The sequence below is a fragment of the Pseudorca crassidens genome, chromosome 11 (assembly GCF_039906515.1).
Source record: "Pseudorca crassidens isolate mPseCra1 chromosome 11, mPseCra1.hap1, whole genome shotgun sequence".
Lineage (NCBI taxonomy): Eukaryota > Metazoa > Chordata > Mammalia > Artiodactyla > Delphinidae > Pseudorca > Pseudorca crassidens.
In genome coordinates, this window is record NC_090306.1 from 40,295,974 (window position 1) to 40,313,182 (window position 17,209).

The 17,209-nt window shown below is 37.4% G+C and overlaps 1 protein-coding gene across 2 annotated transcripts in view; it reads left to right on the forward strand.

Moving 5' to 3' along the window:
• The window catches only part of ARID2 (AT-rich interaction domain 2), a 170,628-nt gene that overhangs the window by 72,073 nt on the left and 81,346 nt on the right, over positions 1-17,209 (forward strand). The window contains exon 4 of one of the 2 annotated variants that reach the window (XM_067696284.1): positions 16,167-16,300. In XM_067696284.1, the coding sequence (XP_067552385.1) occupies positions 16,167-16,300 (134 nt within the window). Of the gene's footprint in view, positions 1-16,166; positions 16,301-16,721; positions 16,875-17,209 lie in introns of those variants that run through there. The other variant, XM_067696285.1, reaches the window with a different exon arrangement.

Below are 17,209 nucleotides of genomic sequence, written 5' to 3' on the forward strand. Positions count from 1 at the left end.
GATATGAGAATTTTAATGTAAGACACATGCAAAATATTTTCAGCAAAAAAAAAAATCACATGATGGAAGGAAAATTCTTTTTAAAAAATACCCCCCCCCCCTTTTTTTAGAGCTCTCTCCATAGCATGAGTTTCTTTTTAAAAGTAATTACTTTCTTTTCATTGTTAAAATTTCACCTTTATTTTAAAGGGTAGATTAAATGTCTTCCTGTTTCTTTTTGTTTTCTAAATTATCTGTTAGGTAAGGTATTGCTCATCACCTGATGCTGTCACAGGAAAAGTCAGCAAATTTGAGACTTTTGAAAAGTAAAGTGTGTAACTCTTCTCAAGATTGGTAGCATTTTTAAGTACTCTTCACTAAGATATCCATTCAGCCTCTGTGGTACAAAATATTTTTCTGTCACTTCATATCTCATTATGAAGTACATTTGAAGATTTTGCCTTATTTCAAAGATGTTTTTTATATAATTGACCACACTGAAATCATCTTGCACCAGTTTTGTCACTTCTGACTTCAGCTTCTTTGCTGCATTACCCTGCCTGTTACATGAGCAGTAAATGATTTTTACATGTCTGATCTTACCCTTATAACCTTCCCTCTCTTTCCCTTCTATCCTCTTTCTCTTTCATCTTCCATCATCCCCTCCCCGCAGCTTCTTCTCCTTCCCAGTTAAAGTATCTGCTTCTTCATTGTGGCCTTAAGTAGAATTAACATGTTTCTCTGAAAAATTTCTTTCTGTAAAAGACATTTGCTTATGAGAGTGTATCTTTGCTACTACTTTCCTTTAAAGACTCGCCAAAAAGTATTGATAGTTTTTTGTGAATTTCATTTTTTAAAGAGAACTGAGTAAATACAATAAGCTCAGATATATTAGAAACATCTGTAGTTGAATTCAACTCTATATAAAACCTCCCACACAGTATAATTTGCTCTAATCCTTGTTTCTTCAACTTCTTAGTAGTGATTTCTTGTCATTTTCTAACAGTGTTTCGTTGCCATATTTTTCATGTATTAATTCAGCTATTTTTATCATAAGAAAAAAAAGAAATGTTTTCCCAGTGATATGGAAGTTGGCCTTGGAAAGACTTGTAAATATTTATCACTACATGTACTTGAAATAATATTTATTTTTAAGTTTTAATAAGTTTTGATTAAGTTTCAGTGACTTGAAAAATATTGTTGAGAAAAACGTAGAGATTTGTCTTCAAATTCTGGATTCTTAGAACATCTTACAAATTGTCACCAACATAAAAAGTATAACATTGGCCTAGGGCAAGGTCAGGGCATATAAATTCACAGTTCAGATAGGTGGGTTTTGATAATTTAGAAATCTTTTGGCCCTCTTTCATATCTGTTGCTTTGCCATTGTTTTTACTTCACAGTATTGTTGATAATGAGCTCACGTGAGAAGTGTTAGCTCTGCCATTTTCTTGTTTGTTTGCTTGCACTAGTCATACTGTGGTTCCTTTGAAGGGATCTTTTAATCTTCTTATTTTTGTGAGAGATGGTTTAGTTAAAATTAGATAATATCTCTTACGTAAGTTTTAAATTAAATGTCCACTTAACCTAGACATGCACAGACATAGTACATGGAATCTAATGAATGATGAGGTTTCCACTGGTCAGAAGTTAATGAATGAATGAGAATTCCGCTGTTAGCCCCTCCATGTTGTCTCACATGGGATGAGTAACATATGGACTGCCAGATAAATGGAGTGAAGGAGGGAGGAGGCAGTGTCAACCCATACATTAAGTGTTCCTTCCTATTGGAGTGTCTTGTGTGTGTGCCCCACTTTGAAGGGTACTCTTCTACAGAAACAAGAACTCTGGATCAAGTTAAGGTGCAATGTTCTGAGAAAGCCTATAACTGGTAAAGGAGTAGGCTGGGAATTATTTGATGTGTATGGCATAACAAAGGGGCCATACGAGAGATCAAAAGGAGAAACATTCTAGAATTCTTCATTAACTAAATTTATTTTCAATGAAGCATGGATGCATCATTTTATTAACTAACCTTTGGTGTCCTTTGTTTAGATAATATTTTTCTCTTTGGTCTACAGGTGAGTTTAATGTTATAAAATTTTAAATCTTGGGCTTCCCTGGTGGCGCAGTGGTTGAGCGTCCGCCTACCGATGCAGGGACACGGGTTCGTGCCCTGGTCCGGGAAGATCCCACATGCCGTGGAGCAGCTGGGCCCGTGAGCCATGGCCTCTGAGCCTGCGCATCCGGAGCCTGTGCTCCACAACGGGAGAGGCCACAACAGTGAGAGGCCCGCGTACCACAAAAAAACAAAACAAAAGAAAAATTTTAAATCTTGAAGTATCATTGGATTTCTGCAATAAAATCTTCAGTCTTGAGTATGTGTGTGTATTTAATAAATATTAATTGTTTTTTCTAGTATTTATATATGTAGTCCTTTTTTAACTGTAATTTTTATGAAGTTTTGTCAGTTTTGCTAGATTAGTTTTCAGGGAGATGCTAATCTTTTTCTGTAATTGGAAACATTTTACATAGCAGTGGAAATATATATTTTTTTAAGTTTGAAATAACTCACTGCTTTTTTTCCAGTGTTCTAAATTTTTTTTAGTTTTAAATTTTATACACACAAAAAAAGGCTTAATACATGCAAGTTTATCCACATCAAAACAAGACAAAATAAAACAAATAAAACTCTACTGATACCTTTGAAGCCCCCTGTGTGTGCATTTCTCTTCTGAGGGATAAATCCTAGCTTATTTTCTATTTGATAATTATCATCTGGCTTTTCTTTGTGGTTTTACCTCATACTTGTCTATTGCTTAAAAAATATTTAATTTTTTGCTTATGATCTGCCTATAAATGGAGTCATAATGTATTCTGAAATGATTTAACATTTTGTTGCTGGCCATTTGTATTGATCTATGTTAGTTAATTAATTTTCACTACTGTATAGTATTTCATTGTATGAATATGCCACAGTGTTTTTTTTTGTTTTTTTTGTTTTTTTTTGGTACGTGGGCCTCTCACTGTCGTGGCCTCTCCCGTTGCGGAGCACAGGCTCCGGACGCGCAGGCTCAGCGGCCATGGCTCATGGTCCTAGCCGCTCCGTGGCATGTGGGATCTTCCCGGACCGGGGCACGAACCCGTGTCCCCTGCATCGGCAGGTGGACTCACAACCACTGCGCCACCAGGGAAGCCCTGCCACAGTGTTTTTATTCATACTATCATTTGTGAATATTTGAGTTGTTTCCAGTTTTTTCTAGGGTGTATGCCTAAGAGTATAATTGCTACATCACAGGGTATTCTTTCTCTTCTTTTCTCTGCATATTACATACATTAATGTTTTTGTTTCCCTCCAGTGATTTGGAAAGTAATGATCTTGACTTTTTGTTGTTAAACTCTTGTAAAAAGCTTAGAAACACTCCCAAGAACATATTTCCCTTAATATTAACTATGAGAATAAACCCATTTTGATCACTCTTCCTGTGTAAGTAACACACAGAATACAGTTTTAATTCTTCTTACTACTCCTTCCTTTTTAGTTTTCATTTTTGTGGAAAAGTTCTTGAATTGCATATCAGGAGTATCATTTTCACATTATTTTAATAGTTTTAAATTTTTTAAATTAGTTTTACATTTACATGTTATTTTGTAATTACCAATGCGCCTTCTCTTTTGTAATATGATAGTTACAATTGAGACTAATATCTGAGTTTAAATAGTTTCTGTGCACATCATTAGTCATCTGTATTGATATTTAAACATTCCTTAATTTTGATTCATCAAGTAGAGTACTTACTGAGTCTTTACATACCTGAAAATGAATTTCTTTTCTTAGTTGAGCAATGTGATTGGGTGGAGATTTCTTGTGAAATAACTTTCTTTCCTCAAAGCTCTGATACTTATTTATTATCTTTGACAATTAATTTTGAAGAGAAGTCAGAGCCTAGCCTAACTGTTCTGTGTAACTTTTCAGGAGTAGGGGTGGTTCTGGGTATTTCTACGAATTGTCTTTATCTTTGAAGTTTGCATATTTCATCAGGAAATGTCTGAGTGTTTTTCTCTTTTCATTAATTTTTGCCTGGTGATCCTTGTACCCTGACACTCCAGGAACCTTTTTAATATACCCATTAAGCATTTTAGCTAAAGTAATTCTCCTGTTATCTCAATGATACTGCTTCTGTTCCATTTATTCTGGTCTTTCCTTCAGGGCCACTTCTTTTTTTTTGCCCCTTCTTTTGACCTCCTGTTTATCATACATGTCTCATTTTTGTCCACCCCACTGTTTTCATTCTTTTCCCCTCTGTGAGGAGCCGTTTCCCAAGCATGCCCTCTGCATTACTGAGGTGATCTTCTACATCGTCAAATCTACTTTTTCATGCCCCTCTTTGTGGGGATAATCCTGGGCAAAGAAATGTCATTACCTTTCTGGTTTGTATGTCACCATATTTGATTTTGTGCCGGGGTGTTTCATCTTGAAATTTCTTGTACACTATGTCCATAGAGGTCCCGTTACCTGATGATACCAGTCTTTCCATGCTGGTGCTTCTGATAGGTGCCCACACCCCTGGGTTTTTGAGTTCATTTTGACAAATAAGCTATAAGGTGAAGTTTAAAGGACTTTGCTTCTTTCAACAACCACTGAGTTCAACCCAACTTTCTACACTTCTTTTTTTTTTTTCTTAAATAATTGTCACTCTCTGGATTCTATTATCAGACACACCCTCACATTTTATTGATCCTTAGTGGCTAAAGAAAATCCAAACTGAATTTGCCTTTTTATGTGTTTTGGCTTAAGATCTGTGTTTTCCACTAGACCATGTTACTCTCTCAAGAATTGTTTTGCAGGTTAGTCTTGTAAATCCTTGAAGTTGCTTTTAATGAACCAGAATTTCTGAAAGTTTTCTAACTTAGAAATTATGCAGTATCCCTCTATTTTTACTCTTCAAAGTTCATTGCAATTGGATTTAAGGGACGAGATGAATATGCGTTCCTTGAACTGCCATCTTTAAAACATTTCAAGAAGTTTTTATACATATTTTTAATTTCTAAGAATTCTACCAGAATATTTACAAATAAAATTATGAGATACTTGGGAATTGCTTTAAAAGTGTTGTGAAGATAGTTAATTGTGCTATAGATGAAACAAGATTGACCATGAATTTTGATATCTGCTGATGGGTTACTGTTGTACTAGTTTCTCTACTTTTACATAAAATTATTTTTAATTTTCCAAGGGTTTAATTTCTTTCTTAGAAAAAAAATGTCTTTGAATTGATTGCAGTTAGGGAATATACCCTATACAATATTTAATCTTAAATTTATTTTGGTTTCCTGTGTGAATTGATATATAATCAGTTTTTTAATTTCTATGGAGAGTTGAAAAGGAAATCATTGTATGTCTAATAAATCAGTCTTATTGGTGATTATATCTGAATCTTCTGTAAACTAATTTATGTTTTGTGTGCTTAATCTGTCAGATACTGCAAGAGGTTAAATTTTTCCACATTTATAACAAAACTGCCTATATTATTTGATGCTATTTTGAATGGACTCTTTTCCTCTCATTTTATTGGTCACATGTATTAAGCTTTTTAATTGAATAGTGCCATTTAAAATAATTCCAATATTATATGCTAAATGTTCATATTTGCTTTTGTCTTCTAAATCTGTCACCTATGGCCTAGAATCCACCACAAAATAAATTAGTGCCAAGTTGAAAAAAAAGAAGATATAACTCATGCCACCTGATTCTGTACCTAATGTTGAACTAAGGAACCTAGTTTTCTGTGTTGCCTGATGAGGGAGTGACTGCCATCTGGATTCCAGTATTTTACCAGTCTTGAGTTAAATCTGTCGTTTACTAGACAGATTACTGAAAGAGCTCTGTAAATACCTGTTTGATTAATATAGTAACTATTCATAGCAATGTAATTGGCTTTGAGAAGAAAGAGAAATGTGTAGTCTAGCATTTGTAATTTAATAAGTGGACACTGTGTATCTGTCAGTGTGTAAGCTCAGGCTTATGATAATTAAATCTGAAGACCTAGACTTTGAAACGTAACTTTGTATTTTAGCTCCTTTCTCTTGTCTATTAATACCTTTTAGTTTTTAGAAGTATAGCTCTTTGAGAAACAAAAAAAGGGCTTTGTGCTTATTTATTGAGAGGTACAAGAGATCAGAACTGGGTGCCAGTACCTCAGCTGAACTAAGAAAGGTTGAGTCTCAGTTGGAAATATTTAATCATGAATGAGAACAAGCACTGACCCTCAAGCCAGGGAATAAAAATTTCAAAAATTGTAACAATTTGCCTAAACCATAAATTTCTGGGGATTGGAATTATGTAAAGAATCTGTTTGGAGGAATAGAGTTAGAATGTGTCATGGGACCAGAAGTCGTATATTTAAAAAAATCTTACGAAAATTTGAATTATGAAAGGCTTTATGTATTTAATATATACTATTTACTATGAGTATCTGGTACTTGTGGTGTTGTCAGTCACTCCATTTTGCTTATGCTCCATTTTGGGTATTCCGGGAGGGAAAAGATAATATTTATGGTCTTTCTTTACTAGTAGTGTTGTCTTCTTCCCCAGCTGTAATAAAAAACACAAATTTTAAATCTACTGTGCTCAGTTATATGTACCAAATTTATAAAGGGCATCTTAAACATATTATTAGTATAAGGCTTTGATTTTAAAATTCTATATCATTGTTATTTTGATTATATTTAAATAAAAATTATTTAATAAGAATTAATTATCTTTAGCTTGTTTTTAACGGTTCCACAGTGAGTTCAATTCTGAAAGACGATACTCTCTAAAATATCTTTATTAGTACTGTTGCCTGAGTTATTTCATGTGATGTAGATAATCCCTCATTTGCAGAGAATGTCACAATTTTTGAGCAGCTATTTATGTCCAAATTTATATATACTCTTCTTTTTATGATATCTGCGTTAGAAATTCAGAAAGAATAGGCTTGATTTATTACCCATTTAAGTCCATCATGAGTCTATAATGGAGAGAGACTGTCTCTTTTTAATCATGTTTTATTTTGTTTTATGTTTTTAGACTGTAAATTCTATCTGCTGGGTCAGGGTGAAATGTATGCAGCTGCATACTGTCCTTAATGCACAAGGGTTATATCTGGGCATATGTCTCTGCTTTTGTATCTCCAAGAGTAAAGTGTTGGATTCGTTACCTATCAAGCTGCCAGCTAGGAAAGAGTTCCTTGCTCAAATTGAGTTTATATGGAGAACTTAGAAGGAATGGAAAGCGACAGTTTAATTCCTTTCTGGTCTCAAAGGTGTGAATTATTGTGCCTTGTAAAGCTGGATGGGGAAAATGAGGAATGGTGATTGCTTACCATGTCATTAGTTTTTCTATTTGTAAATGTATAACTTTCGTTCATCCCACCTTGAAAGTTAAGGTTTGGTACTAAAAAGAAAATAATACTTCTGAGATCACCACATACATTCATTGATCCACTCCTCCCTCATCTCAGCTGTCTGTAACTATAAAAGCAAAGGGGTGGGTAGGTGCAGGACTTTTTTTTTAAATATCTTTATTGGAGTGTAATTGCTTTACAATGGTGTGTTAGTTTCTGCTCTATAACAAACTGAATCAGCTATATGTGTACATATATCCCCATATCTCCTCCCTCTTGCATCTCCCTCCCACCCTCCCTAGGTAGACACAAAGCACCTAGCTCATCTCCATGTGCTATGCACCTGCTTCATGCTAGCTGCCTATTTTATAATTAGTAGTGTATATATATCCATGCCACTCTCTCACTTCGTCCCAGCTTACCCTTCCCCCTCCCTGTGTCCTCAAGTCCATTCTCTACGTCGATGTCTTTAATCCTGTCCGACCCCTAGGTTCTTCAGAACCTTTTGTTTTGTTTTGTTTTTTAGATTCCATATATATGTGTTAACATATGGTATTTATTTTTCTCTTTCTGACTTACTTCACTCTGTATGACAGACTCTAGGTCCATCCACCTCACTACAAATAACTCAGTTTCGTTTCTTTTTATGGCTGAGTAATATTCCATTGTACATATGTGCCACATCTTCTTTATCCATTCACTTGTTGATGGACACTTAGGTTGCTTCCATGTCTTGACTGTTCTAAATAGTGCTGCAGTGAACACTGTGGTACATGACTCTTTTTGAATTATGGTTTTCTCAGGGTATATGCCCAGTAGTGGGATTGCTGGGTCATATGGTAGTTCTACTTTTAGTTTTTTAAGGAACCTCCATACTGTTCTCCATAGTGGCTGTATCAATTTAGGTTCCCACCAGCAGTACAAGAGGGTTCCCTTTTCTCCACACCCTCTCCAGTATTTACTGTCTGTAGATTTTTTGATGGTTGCCATTCTGACTGCTGTGAGGTGATACCTCATTGTGGTTTTGATTTGCATTTCTGTAATGATTAGTGATGTTGAGCATCCTTTCATGTGTTTGTTGGCAATCCGTATATCTTCTTTGGAGAAATGTCTATTTAGGTCTTCTGCCCATTTTTGGATTGGGTTGTTTGATTTTTTGATATTGAGCTGCTTACAAATTACGGAGAATAATCCTTTGTCAGTTGCTTCATTTGCAAATATTTTCCCCAATTCTGAAGGTTGTCTTTTTGTCTTCTTTGTGGTTTCCTTTGCTGTGCAAAAGCTTTTAAGTTTCATTAGGTCCCATTTGTTTACTTTTGTTTTTATTCTCATTACTCTAGGAGGTGGGTCAAAAAGGATCTTGCTGTGATTTATGTCAGAGTGTTCTGCCTATATTTTTCTCTAAGAGTTTTATAGTGTCTGGCCTTACATTTAGGTCTTTAATCCATTTTGAGCTAATTTTTGTGTATGGTGTTAGGGAGTGATCTAATTTCATTCTTTTCCATGTAGCTGTCCAGCACCACTTATTGAAGAGGCTGTCTTTTCTCCATTGTATATTCGTGGCTCCTTTATCAAAGATAAGGTGACCATATGTGCGTGGGTTTATCTCGGGCTTTCTATCCTGTTCCATTGATCTATATTTCTCTTATTGTGCCAGTATCATACTGTCTTGATTACTGTAGCTTTGTAGTATAGTCTGAATTCCAGGAGCCTGATTCCTCCAGCTCCGTTTTTCTTTCTCAAGATTGCTTTGGCTATTTGAGGTCTGTTGTGTTTCCATACAGATTGTGAAATTTTTTATTCTAGATCTGTGAAAAATGCCATTGGTAGTTTGATAGGGATCACATTGAATCTGCAGATTGCTTTGGGTAGTATACTCATTTTCAAAATATTGATTCTTCTGATCCAGGAACAGGGTGTATCTCTCCATCTGTTTGTATCATCTTTAATTTCTGTCATCAGTGTCTTATAGTTTTCTGCATACAGGTCTTTTGTCTCCTTAGGTAGATTTATTCCTAGGTATTTTATTCTTTTTGTTGCAACGGTAAATGGGAGTGTTTCCTTAATTTCTCTTTCAGAATTTTCATTATTAGTGTATAGGAATGCAAGAGATTCTGTGCATTAATTTTTTATTCTGCTACTCTTCAAATTCATTGATTAGCTTTAGTAGTTTTCTGGTAGCATCTTTAGGATTCTCTATGTATAGTATCATGTCATCTACAAACAGTGACAGTTTTACTTCTTCTTTTCCAATTAGGATTCCTTTTATTTCTTTTTCTTCTCTGATTGCTGTGGCTAAAACTTCCAAAACAATATTGATTAATAGTGGTGACAGTGGGCAACCTTGTCTTGTCCCTGATCTTAGTGGAAATGGTTTCTGTTTTTCACCATTGAGAATGATGTTGGCTCTGGGTTTGTCATATATGCCCTTTATTATGTTGAGGTAAGTTCCCTCTATGCCTACTTTCTGGAGGGTTTTTATCATAAATGGGTGTTGAATTTTGTCAAAAGCTTTTTCTGCATCTATTGAGATGATCATATGGTTTTTCTCCTTCAGTTTGTTATTGTGGGTTATCACGTTGATTGAGTTGCATATTTTGAAGCATCCTTGCATTCCTGGGGTAAATCCCAGTTGATGATGGTGTATGATCCTTTTAATGTGCTGTTGGATTTTGTTTGCTAGTATTTTGTTGAGGATTTTTGTGTCTATATTCATCAGTGATATTGGCCTGTAGTTTTCTTTTTTTGTGACGTCTTTGTCTGGTTTTGGTATCAGGGTGATGGTGGCCTCACAGAATGAGTCTGGGAGTGTTCCTCCCTCTGCTATATTTTGGAAGAGTTTAAGAAGGATAGCTCTTAGCTCTTCTCTAAATGTTTGATAGAATTCACCTATGAAGCCATCTGGTCCTGGGCTTTTGTCGGAAGAATTTTCATCACAGTTTCAATTTCAGTGCTTGTGATTGGTCTGTTTATATTTTCTGTTTCTTCCTGGTTCAGTCTCGGAAGGTTGTGCTTTTCTAAGAATTTGCCCATTTCTTCCCGGTTGTCCATTTTATTGGCATAGAGTTGCTTGTAGTAATCTCTCATGATCCTTTCTGTTTCTGCAGTGTCAGTTGTTACTTCTCACTTTTCATTTTTAATTCTATTGATTTGAATCTTCTCCCTTTTTTTCTTGATGAGTCTGTCCCATGGTTTATCAATTTTGTTTATCTTCTCAAAGAACCAGCTTTTAGTTTTATTGATCTTTGCTATTGTTTCCTTCATTTCTTTTTCTGATCTCATCTTTATGATTCTTTCCTTCTGCTAACTTTGGGGGTTTTTTGTTCTTCTTTCTGTATTTGCTTTAGGTGTAAGGTTGTTTATTTATTTTTTTGTTTGTTTGAGATGTTTCTTTCTTCTTGAGGTAGGATAGTATTGTTATAAATTTCCCTCTTAGACCATCTTTTGCTGCATCCCATAGGTTTTGGGTTGTCATGTTTTCATTGTCAGTTGTTTCTAGGTATTTTTTGATTTTCTCTTTGAATTCTTCAGTGATCTCTTGGTTATTTAGTGGTGTATTGTGTAGTCACCATGTGTTTGTCTTTTTCACAGGTATTTTCCTGTAATTGCTATCTAGTCTCATAGCATTGTGGTCGGAACAGATACTTGATACGATATCAATTTTCTTAATTTACCAAGGCTTGATTTGTGATCCAAGATATGATCTATCCTGGAAAATGTTCCATGAGCACTTGAGAAGAAAGTATATTCTGTTGTTTTTGGATGGAGTGTCCTATGAATATCGGTTAAGTCCATCTTGTTTAATGTTTCTTTTAAAGCTTGTGTTTCCTTATTTATTTTCACTTTGGGTGATCTGTCCATTGGTGAAAGTGAGGTGTTAAAGTCCCCTAGTATGATTGTGTTACTGTCAGTTTCCCCCTTTATGGCTGTTAGCATTTGCCTTAGGTATTGAGGTGCTCCTATGTTGGGTGCATAAATATTTACAATTGTTATGTCTTCTTGCATTAATCCCTTGATCATTATGTAGTGTCCTTCTCTGTCTCTTGTAATAGTCTTTGTTTTAAAGCCTATTTTGTCTGATATGAGAATTGCTACTCCAGCTTTCTTTTGATTTCCATTTGCATGGAATATCTTTTTCCATCGCCTCACTTTCAGTCTGTATGTGTCCCTAGGTCTGAAGTGGGTCTCTTGTAGACAGCATATATACGGATCTTGTTTTTGTATCCATTCAGCCAGTTTATGTCTTTTGCTGGGAGCATTTAATCCATTTACATTTAAGGTAGTTATCGATATGTATGTTCCTATTACCATTTTCTTAATTGTTTTGGGTTTGTTTTTGTAGGTCTTTTCCTTCTCTTATGTTTCCTGCCTAGAGAAGTTCCTTTAGCATTTGTTTTAAAGCTGGTTTGGTGGTGCTGAATGCTCTTAGCTTTTCCTTTCTGTAAAGGTTTTAATTTCTATGTCGAATCTGAATGAGATCCTTGCTGGGTAGAGTAATCTTGGTTGTAGATTTTTCCGTTTCATCACTTTAAATATGTCCTGCCAGTCCCTTCTGACTTGAAGAGTTTCTGCTGAAAGATCAGCTCTTAACCTCATGGGGATTCCCTTGTGTGTTATTTGTTGTTTTTCCCTTACTTCTTTTAATATTTGTTCTTTGTATTTAATTTTTGATAGTTTGATTAATATGTGTCTTGGCACGTTTCTCCTTGGATTTATCCTGTATGGGACTCTCTGCCCTTCCTGGGCTTGATTGACTATTTCCTTTCCCATATTAGGGAAGTTTTCAACTATAATCTCTTCAAATATTTTCTCAGTCCCTTTTTCTCTTCTTCTTCTGGGACCCCTATAATTCGAATGTTCGTGCATTTAATGTTGTCCCAGAGGCCTCTAATACTGTCCTCAATTCTTCTCATCTTTTTTCTTTATTCTGCTCTGTGGTAGTTATTTCCACTATTTTATCTTCCAGGTCACTTATCTGTTCTTCTGCCTCAGTTATTCTGCTATTGATTCCCTCTAGTGAATTTTTAATTTCATTTATTGTGTTGTTCATCATTGTTTAGTTCACTCTTTATTTCTTCTAGGTCCTTGTTAAACGTTTCTTGTATTTTCTCCATTCTGTTTCCAAGATTTTGGATCATCTTTACTGTCATTATTCTGAAATCTTTTTCAGGTATACTGCCTATTTCCTCTTCATTTGTTTGGTCTGGTGGGTTTTACCTTGCTCCTTCATCTGCTGTATATTTCTCTGTCTTCTCATTTTGCTTAACATACTGTGTTTGGGGTCTCCTTTTTGCAGGCTGCAGGTTCATAGTTCCCGTTGCTTTTGGTGTCTGCCCCCAGTGGCTAAGGTTGGTTCAGTGGGTTGTGTAGCCTCCCTGGTGGAGGGGACTGTTGCCTGTGTTCTGGTGGAAGAGGCTGCATCTTATCTTTCTGGTGGGCACGACCCCATCTGGTGGTGTGTTTTGCAGTGTCTGTGAACTTATTTTGATTTTAGGCAGCCTCTCTGCTGATGGGTGGGGTTGTGCTCCTGTCTCGCTAGTTGTTTGGCATGGGGTGTCCAGCACTGGAGCTTGCTGGCAGTTGAGTGGAGCTGGGTCTTAGTGTTGAAATGGAGATCTCTGGGAGATCTTTCACCGTTTGATATTACATGGGGCCGGGAGGTCTCTGGTAGTCCAATGTCCTGAACTCGGCTCTCCCACCTTGCAGGCTCAGGCCTGACACCTGGCTGGAGCACCAAGACCATGTCAGCCACACAGATCGGAAGAAAGGGAGAAAAAAAAGAAAGAAAGAAAAAAATAAAAGTTATTAAAATAAAATTTAAAAAATATTATTAAAAATAAAAAAAATAAAAGAAAAAGAGAGAAAGAAGAGAGCAATGAAATCAATCAACAAATCTACCAGTGATAATAAGGTCTAAATACTAAATTAAGATAAAGATAAAACCAGAAACAAATTAGATGCAGAAAGCAAACCCCAAGTCTACATTTGCTCCCTAAGTCCACTGTCTTGGGATGATTCATTGTTATTCAGGTATTCCACAGATGCAGGGTACATCACGTTGATTGTGGAGCTTTAATCCACTGCTCCTGAGGCTGCTGGGAGAGATTTCCCTTTCTCTTCTTTGTTCGCACAGCTCCTGAGGCTCAGCCTTGGATTTGGCCCCGCCTTTGCGTGTAGGTCACCTGAGGGCGTCTGTTCTTTGCTCAGACAGGATGGGGTTAAAGGAGCAGCTGATTCGGGGGCTCTGGCTCACTCAGGCCCGGGGTGGGGGGGGGAGGGAAGGGTACGGAGTGCGGGGCTAACCTGAGGCAGCAGAGGCTGGCGTGACGTTGCACCAGCCTGAGGCTCACCGTGTGTTCTCCCGGGGAAGTTGTCCCTGGATCATGGGACCCTGGCAGTGGCTGGCTGCACAGGCTCCCTGGAGGGGAGGTGTGGAGAGTGACCTGTGCTTGCACACAGGTTCTTGGTGGTGGCAGCAGCAGCCTTAGTGTCTCATGCCCGTCTCTGGTGTCCGCGCTGATAGCCACAGCTCGTGCCCGTCTCTGGAGCTCGTTTAGGCGGTGCTGTGAATCCCCTCTTCTTGTGCACCCCGAAACAATGGTCTCTTGCCTCTTAGGCAGTTCCAGACTTTTTCCTGGACTCCCTCCCTGCTAGCTGTGGCACACTAGCCCCCTTCAGGCTGTGTTCACGCAGCCTACCCCAGTCCTCCCCCTGGGGTCTGACCTCTGAAGCTGGAGCCTCAGCTCCCAGCCTCCACCTGCCCTGGTGGGTGAGCAGACAAGCCTCTCGGGCTGGTGAGTGCTGGCCAGCATCGATCATCTGTGCATGAAACTCTCCGCTTTGCCCTCTGCATCCCGTTGCTGCACTCTCCTCTGTGGCTTGAAATCTTCCCTCCTGCCCACCCCCTGTCTCCACCAGTGAAGGGGCTTCCTAGTGTGTGGAAACTTTTCCTCTTTCGCAGCTCCCTCCCCGAGGTGCAGGTCCGTCCCTATTCTTTTGTCTCTGATTTTTTCTTTTCTCATTTGCACTACTCAGGTACGTGGGGATTTTCTTTCCTTTTGGGAAGTCTGAGGTCTTCTGCCTGCATTCAGTAGGTGTTCTGTAGGAGCTGTTCCACATGTAGATGTATTTTTGATGTATTTGATGTGGGGAGGAAAGTGATCTCCACGTCTTACGCCTCCACCATCTTTAGTCCCTCCCTCTGCAGGACTTTTAAAACAGTGACTGATGGACTTAGTACCTGCCTGGATCAGGAATGATAGAAGGATTGATCTATAAAATGATCACATTTAGAACTTTACTCTGGTATTAATCAGCTTAAGTTCTTATGAAGTGTAGTAACAAGTTCATTAGTTACAGTGTTGTGTTTGACATGGATTTGATCAATTGTTTCCCTATTTAAAAATCTTTCTTGTGGGAATCTTATGGTAAATTTGGGAATTTAATTCTAGTTAATTTTAAGAAGATTGACCATACCCTGTAACGGAGATCCAGTGGGGAATACAGGAACTATCTTATAAATTGATCAAAATGTATTGGGCACATCAGTTTTGGGTGAGAATTTGGCTGTATTGCTGTTTAAAGTTGATAATACCATTTCCAGTGTCTATTGAGAGAAAAGTATTTAAACAGGTGCTGAGATTAATCTTATTGCTGCATGACTTGTAATAGCAAAAAGCAAAACTGAACATAGCTAGTTACAGCACTAGAGATCTTGTTAAATTATGATGTATCAGTAGGACCGTATATTATACAGCCATTAAAAAAGACTCATGTAGGGACTTCCCTGGTGGTCCAGTGGTTAAGACTCCGCACTCCCAATGCAGGGGGCCCAGGTTCGATCCCTGGTGGGGAACCAGATCCTGCATGCTGCAACTAAGACCCGGCACAGCCAAATAAATAAAGTTTAAAAGGAAAAAAAAAAAAAAGAAGACTGAGGTGGTACTGTGTGTGTTGACATGCTCAGATCTCTAAAATATGTTGTTAGATAAAAACATGCATAGAAAATATACAGAAAACACTTGAACCTGTAGTTATCTGTGATGAGTGAGATGTGGAGGCCAGGGCATCTTCTCATTTTCACTTTTTTTTTTTTTTTAAATAAATTTATTTATTTATTTTTGTCTGTGTTGGGTCTTCGTTACTGCACACGGGCTTTCTCTAGTTGTGGCGAGCGGGGCCTACTCTTCGTTGCAGTGCGCGGACTTCTCATTGCGGTGGCTTCTCTTGTTGCGGAGCTCAGGCTCTAGGTGCATGGGCTTCAGTAGTTGCGGCACGCGGGCTCACTAGTTGTGGCTCACGGGTTCTAGAGCGCAGGCTGAATAGTTGTGGTGCACGGGCTTAGTTGCTCCGCAGCATGTGGGATCTTCCAGGACCAGGGCTTAAACCTGTGTCCCCTGCATTGGCAGGCAGATTCTCAACCACTGTGCCACCAGGGAAGCCCCTTCACATGGTTTTTACAGTGACCATGTATAATTTTTTTAATCAGTAAATAAAATGTACTGTTGTTCATCTACATGTAGTTGTCCTTTGATATTCTTTACTTTTACATTTTTATTTGAGCAGTGGTGTGGTCTTTTCTGAAAATTTAAAAACACTTTTAGAACCATTACAGTGAGTTTGTCTTCAGTATTACTGCTGAAGTGACTGTCCCACTAATATGAGGTTTGTGGTATCTTGTTATTATTATTATTTTAAATTTAGGGCCTCTAGAAAAGGAAACCAGATATATGTGGTGGGAGTTAAAAAACAAGGTGTAAATCTATTTTAAATCTCTGCTGTACTGTTTTTCTATTTCAGTTACCTAGAAAAGTACGAGAAAGTTCATCATTTTGGGGAGGATGATGATGAGGTACCACCAGGCAATCCCAAACCACAGCTTCCTATTGGTGCAATTCCATCTTCCTACAATTACCAGCAACACAGTGTGTCAGGTAAATATCACTGGAAATGAACAAGGCATAGTTCCACAGTTTTGAATTAGGAAAATAGACATCGTCCAATGAATTGAATTGAACTAATTGGTATGAGGTCCCTTTCTGTCATAGCCTACATATAAGATTTTTAGTTGCAGGAATTTAGCGTTACAAATATATATTTTCAAGTGAAGTTTTAAAATTATTTCTTTGTCTAAAGATTAGTTTGACCTGAATAGTTACTAAAATGAGGAGAGGAAGGTCCTGTTAGGATTAGGGAAGCCAGAGGAGTACTCATAGCATCTAGATTTTCTACAATTCCTGGAATTCCCAGCACCAGAATTTCTCAGAAATGTTTCTTACTATTCAACTATTTTCCTGCCATGGTACCAGGGATTTAAGATTCTTTTCATTTATGTCATTCTTGTAATGGTTATAGAGGAATCTGCAGCTAAAAAGAACAGGACTCAAGTTGGAAATAATCAGGTTGAGAGTCTAATAAAGAGGTTCTTGAGACAGAATAGATGGGAGTTCCGTTGTTTGTGGCTCGGGGGGTTGAGACAGTGATACTTAGGAAGAGAGCTCTGAAGAGGTAAGCATCTCTTTTCTTTAATCACTAACATTTGGCCTGAAAAAGAGGAGATACATCTTTTTCAAGGGTATGTTCTTTATAAAATATACAGTTATCTAGATCTTTATTATTCTTCATTGGTACTAATACCAATCTCTTAGGTAATCCTTAGTTTTAAGCTCCCTTGTTTGTGCCAGTATCACTGATTTAAATTTTCCATTATCTATTTTCAGTTTCTTTCATGTTGAATTTGACTCTGTTTCTTCCCCAATCAGCTGAGGAAACAGAATCTCGTAGAATCTGTGATCTCCCGTTAGAAGAGGTTTTCATCTGATGCTTTTGTATAGTTGGGGCTT